Source organism: Octodon degus, unplaced genomic scaffold (genome assembly GCF_000260255.1).
Source record: "Octodon degus isolate 3935 unplaced genomic scaffold, OctDeg1.0 scaffold00007, whole genome shotgun sequence".
NCBI lineage: Eukaryota > Metazoa > Chordata > Mammalia > Rodentia > Octodontidae > Octodon > Octodon degus.
Genome location: NW_004524583.1, coordinates 18,164,095 through 18,170,377, shown reverse-complemented (window position 1 = coordinate 18,170,377; position 6,283 = coordinate 18,164,095). Strand labels below are relative to the sequence as shown.

Below are 6,283 nucleotides of genomic sequence, written 5' to 3'. Positions count from 1 at the left end.
TCTATGGTGATACCTGAGATCTAAGCAACTACATCGAGGACAGCAATGTGTAATACAAAACTATGCTTAAATACCTCTCATCTTGGTCTTCTAAATGTGTACCATTTCTAATGTCTTATCAATCATTATATTCTCACTAAAATAATTTTTTTTTTTTTTTTTGGAACCGGGGATTGAACTCAGACCCTTGCGCTTGCCAGGCAAGCGCTTAATCTACTGAGCCATCTCCCCGGCTCCCTCACTAAAATAATTTTTAAAAAAAGACAAGAAAATTAAGGTTTCTTGTAAGCAAGTGGTAATATTCAATTATTTGTCCAATCTCGCACAACTATATCCGTTAATATGAGCAACAGATTTGATGATTAAAATAGATAATACAACAACCATTGTTTATTAGCTATTTTTCTTTTGAAAATCTGTAACATATGTATCGTTGTATGTTACACTGTTTCTATCTTTGTTTCTGCTATTTGTCTTTGCTTTTGTTTTTACTCTTCAAAATAAAATACGATTTTAAAAGAGGAAACCTCTTTGCAGTACTGGGGCAATGGCAATACTGGCTATCCAAGAACGGTGCGGCCGCCAGTCGTGGCCGTACCTTCTGGAAGCACAGTTTACAGTGCCCAGTAAGCACTGCATGTCAGACACTGTCTAAGCCTCCTTCCTCCAGCCCTGGCTCCCCGGGTTCTCCCCTGCTCTCCTTGCTTGGCCTACCTGTCCTCTGATGGGGTCTGGGGCAAGCTTTGCCAAATACTGGTTGAGAGTCTGTCTGCTGAGTTTCAAGTTGCTGGCGCCAATCTCAGAGACAGTCTTTTTTTTTGGCAGAACCGGGGATTGAACTCAGACCCTTGCGCTTGCTAGGGAAGTGCTTATTCCACTGAGCCATCTCCCGGGTCCCTCAGGGACACTCTTGAGAAGAAAACCTTTGAACTGGCGGAGAAGGTTGGCCTTTACCTGTCCCATACTCCAACTTCCTCTCCCTGTTGTACAATATGTTCCAATTATTGTGATCTACTCTGTTATCTGATGTTCAAGGCTCGTCCCTAGCCTGATTCACACCCACGTGATGTTTTCATGCCAGCTGTTTTTCTCTGCCTCCAATGCACCTACTTGCATTCCTCTGTAACATCTGGAAATTCCTTCTCATCCTTCAAGGCCTCAGCCCTCTTTTTACCTGTTGCAACCTTCTCAAATAGGGCTGCTGAAATCATGTTCCACCTTGTGTACACTTGATGACAAACTATCACAACAGCAAAGCTCTGCTCCAGACATTTTAGTATTATTAATCTATTTAACCTTGTCAATACTTAAGGGGTGAGTATACTATTCTACCATTTTACAGACAAAGAAATTAAAGTACAGAGAAGTCAATGAGACTATAATTAATTGTATTATAGTCATTATCTTTATCGGATTATTAACTTCTTGAGTGCAGAGTATATAACTTGCCTGTTATTGGGGTCTAGCTCAGGGCCTGGCACATAGGCACTTAATAAATATCTGAAAATTAAGTAAAAATATGTAAGTGCAGTTGGACTCATACTCCACATAAGGTCCTTAAAAAACAAAGTGTTCTATCACTTTTAACCTACAATGGACTGAAATTATTCTTTATCCACAGCTCCGAATATGAATTGCTAAATGTATCTGTTACCTACTTTTAAAAATGCAAAAGAACTCTTTGAAAGAATATTTAAAACAAATGACCTTTGAATTATAATATGGAATATGCAGCAGGTAGAACTGACACTCAAAGCTTGCTATGAATGTGCTGTAGAATAAAAACTAACACAAAATAAATAAATAAACAAACAAACAAACAAACAAACAAACACAGGGAACTGGGGAGATGGCTCAGTAGAATAAGCACTTCCCTGGCAAGTGCAAGGGCCTGAGTTCAATCTCCAGTTCCTGAAAAAAAATTAAAAAATTTAAAAAAATAAAAAACAACAAGTCTGTGATATGAACACAGACATTTGGCTTTAGCCAGATCTGCATGTAAGCTGTCTGTGTAATCCTGTATGGGCAAGTTACTTAGTCATTCAACCTCAGTTTCCTTTTATATAAGAGTAACAGAAGAATTTTATATTATAGGATTTGGTACCTGGACATGGAATAAACCTTCAATGAATTTTACCTATATTTTTTTTAATCTTCTAGAGAGCCTATATATTAGGCTTAATTATTGTACAAAATTATATATATATATAATTTTTTTTTTGTATTTTAGGGAAGGGTCTACAGGGTTTCAGGGTCTTACTACTAGATCAGATTCGTAGTGATTCTCCTGTTTACAGCCTCCCAAGTGCTGGGATTACAGGCACGTGCCACCACGCCCAGTCTCAATTGCTGGCTCAGCACGTCCCAGGGGCGGGCCGGCCTGGCAGGCCTGGGGATCGAACCCCTGGCCCCTGTGCCTGCTTGCAGGTGCTTTAATCCACTGAGCTATGTGGCTGGCCCTTATAATTGTTTTCATTTCTTATGGTAACTCCATAATAAGGACACATAGAGTATTAAAACTTATTCTGATTTATAAAAAAATACATTCTTACCTTGTTTGGTGAATAAATATCATCTTGAAATAGTTAGAAAAAGCAGCAAGTACTGCTCTATGGGCTTTAAAATAAACATCTCCAATAGCAACTGTGCAATCACACAGAAAACCAAATTCACGCTGCATGTTCAGCTGCTGCAGAAGGACAAGACTGTGACCAGCAGTATCCATTGTGACCCTAGGAAACAGAACAACATAAATATATGCGTATTTGTGCGTATGCACGTGTATATAAGTATTTTTAATAGAAAACTATTTACAGCTCATTAATATACAGAGCAACAAGGAGACCCAATTTTTTTTTTTGGTACCAGAAATTGAACTCAGGAATTGCCTTGTGCTCGCCAGCCAGGCGCTGTGCCACTGAGCTATCTCCCTGGCCCTGTTTGTCTTTTTCAGACAGGGTTTTACTATGCAGTTCAAGTTGTCCTTGAACACTTTGTAGCCCAGGATGGCCTCAAACTCAGAGCGATCCTCCTGCCTCAGCCTCCCAAGTGCCAGGCAAGAGACCCAAATTTAAATGAAATTACTCAACAATTTTTAATACTACTAACTTCACCCCAAATTTAACTAACACTTAATCTCCCCATTATGGTAACTGATATAATCTCTGCTGAACAGTAAAATGTGGCCTTTTTCTACCTGGTATGAAGGTAGTTTGCTATGACTGACACATGAGCAAAAGGAAGCTCCTTTTGCTTCAAATGCTGTCTTCACTGGAAAAATTGAAATGAGATACTACTCTCTGCCTTGAAGTTATATGAAATAATTAATGTGAAAATCATGTTGTAATGTAAAATGCTACTCAAATGTTAGCTTTGAATGTGACAAATATAACAAGGTGTCCTGTCTGGGCTAGAGCTGTCAGCGCTACTTAGGGGTCCTCTGGTGCTTAGGGGATACTAGTCTCCCAACACCATAGAGTTTTTTTGTTTGTTTCTTTTAATTTTTTTTCTTTTGTGGCTGGCTCAGCTCACTCATCCTGCGGGCAGGGCTGGCAGGGCCTGTGGTGTGGGATCCAACCTCGAGGTCCCTGCACTTGCCTAAGCTTGTCTAAGCAGGTGCTCTAGACCACTGAGCTATCTTCTTGGCCCCTCCATAAAATGTTTATGGGTACTTCTCAGTCACAAGAAAGTTCAGAGGAGTCCTTAAAAATCAATTCTAGGTCACATGTCCTTATTTAAATGGTGGCCAGGAGCCCTATGAGAAAGAACCTAATGCCTGACTTCACTTCAACTGGGCCCAGACACATGCAAGCATGTAGCTTCCCCAAGATAAGAGAAAGTAGGACAGGATGAATGAGCCTGGGGTGGGGTGGGAGATCCTGCATGAGGAAGAATATGCAAAAGAATTCTAGCCAAGAGGCCTGTCCTGAGCAGAAAGAATGTTCAGGTCTGCCGTAATTCCACACAAGTGGGAGGCTATACTTTTACTACCTGTTCTACCCCAGCTGTGTACAGAGCCCTGGTACTTTACAAAGAAGTCAGCTGTAGTATAAAGTGCACCATGGAGGGCTGGGAAAACATCCTTTGATAGAGCGTATCTTGAAAAAGAGAAAGAGTTTCTCACTAGTTACACAGACCAAGGGCTGAAGAGGTCAGTGGTGGAGAGTGGGTAGCTCATTGGAGACTGGCAAAAGCTTAGGCAGCACACTGCTGAGCTACTGGTAACATAATAAAAAGTTAAAATTTTACTGCATTAACCATTTTCACTTTTTCTCTGTGGTACTTACTGGGGATTGAACCCAGGGCTAAGCAAGGCCTATACCAACTGAGCTACATCTTCAGCTCTTTTTATTTTGTTTTGGGACAGGGTCTAGTTAAGTTGCCCAGGTTGGCCTTGAACTTGCGATTCTCTTGCCTCAGATTCCTAAAGAGCTAGGACTACAAGCATGAGCCATTTTGACCAGCTAGATTTTAATTTTTAATACAACTCTACAAGAAAAAATACAAGATAAAGAGCTGAATCAACAGTGTTGGGGAATTTATCCAAGGTTACTATTTTGGTAAGCGGAGAGAACAGGATTTAAAACCAAGCTCTGAAGTCCAAATTTCCTTCCTCCCACCTTCTGGGGGCAACATGACCCACAAACTGAAGGAGACAGGGGAGTAGAAAGGTTACACAGGAAAAAAAGCCCCTGTGAAGCCTCCAGAATATTTGCTAAAAGGAATGGGGAGAGGACTCAATTTTCTACTGAGTAAGCAAATGGAAGAAGTGGGGTTTTTTTGTTTTGTTTTTGTTTTTGCTCCGAATGCCTTCAAGGCATGACTTGCTGGCTTGTGTTGTGGGGATCGAACCACAGCAACCTGAGCCTGACTGCTTTGTTGAAGCAGCCACTTAAAGAACTGAGCTAAGGGGCAGGCCCCCTGAGTAAGCAAATGGGATACAACAAAATCAGCATATGCTTATTAGCAAATAAAGCCTAGAGTATAACTGGTAAAGATGATAGCAACTACTAATGGTAAAACATAGACTCAAGAGCTGAGAAAATAGCTCAGTACCACAGTGCTCATCTAGGATATGTGAGGACCACAGTTCAGTCCCCACAGCCACCAAAAAAAGCCCCAAACACTACCTCTATAATAGATAAATATATAGTATGCAATAATCTCTAACACATTAAGAGGCAATTTTTATAGTGTAAAATTGCATAAGCAGTACTATTTACTATACAAAAGGAATGGAGTGGTTATTTTTAAAGATAGGAGAAAGTTTATATATTGGCATATTCCTGTTTACTTAGTCTTTTTGAGACAGGGTCTACTATATAGTTCAGAGGGCATTTTTTGTTTGCTTTGTATTTAGTACTGGGTCTACAGGGCCCACAGGGTGTCACTACACAGATTGGACTCGTAATGATTCTCTTGTTTTCAGCCTCCCAAGCACTGGGATTACAGGTGCATGCCACCACGCCCAGTCTCAATCACCAGCTCAGGGGTCAGGGCTGGCACAGCATGCTGGGGATCAAACCCCGGCCACTGTGCTCTACCTAAGCAGGCGCTTTAGCCCACTGAGCTATCTGGCTGGCCCAAGTTCAGGGAGGTTTGAGCTCACTTTGTAGCCCAGGTTGGTCTTGAACACCAACAATCCTCCTGCCTCAGCCTCCCCAGTGCTGGGATTACAGGCGTGCACCATGCTGCTGGGACTACATATTCCTGTTTAAGTATACCTCTCCGGAAATGTTCACAGAAACCAGGAAAATGCTCACTTTTGGAGGGCGACTACAGAATAGGGGTCTAGAGCACCTGGAATCTATGCCATTTGACCTTATACCTTTCAGATAAGAAAAAATGAGCAACACCCACCTACCTCTACTCAACACAGAAACAAACATGATGCACATGGTAATACACACCACGCATCTCTGCTCATCCTACCCCATCTACCTAACCTCCAGAGGATACCACCACCTGAGATTTGGCATCTAGGATTCATTTGTACACTGTCACAGTTTTACTGTTCAGGTATCTATTCCTTGCCAAGGTAAATACTGTTTTGTAAGCTTCACATTTTCGCATAAATAATATTGTACCTGGGCAGGGAAGATAGCTCAATGGCTTAAGCACCTGCCTGGCAAGCGCAAGGTCCTGAGTTTGATCCCTGGTATAAAAAATTTAAAAAATTGTACTTGAGGAAGCCAGTAACTTAATTCTTTTAACTCTAAATTCATGTATTACTTTTAAATTCTACATATTAAAACTTATGCAAAGAGCCAGCCAAATAGCTCAG

At 41.1% G+C, this 6,283-nt stretch overlaps 1 protein-coding gene across 1 annotated transcript in view; it reads right to left on the bottom strand.

Moving 5' to 3' along the window:
• Zbtb25 (zinc finger and BTB domain containing 25) overlaps nucleotides 1-6,283 on the bottom strand; it is a 26,963-nt gene that overhangs the window by 6,956 nt on the left and 13,724 nt on the right. The window contains exon 2 of the mRNA XM_012516958.2: nucleotides 2,553-2,732. Within this exon, the coding sequence (XP_012372412.1) occupies nucleotides 2,553-2,725 (173 nt within the window). The 5' untranslated portion in view covers nucleotides 2,726-2,732. The remainder of the gene's footprint in view (nucleotides 1-2,552; nucleotides 2,733-6,283) is intronic.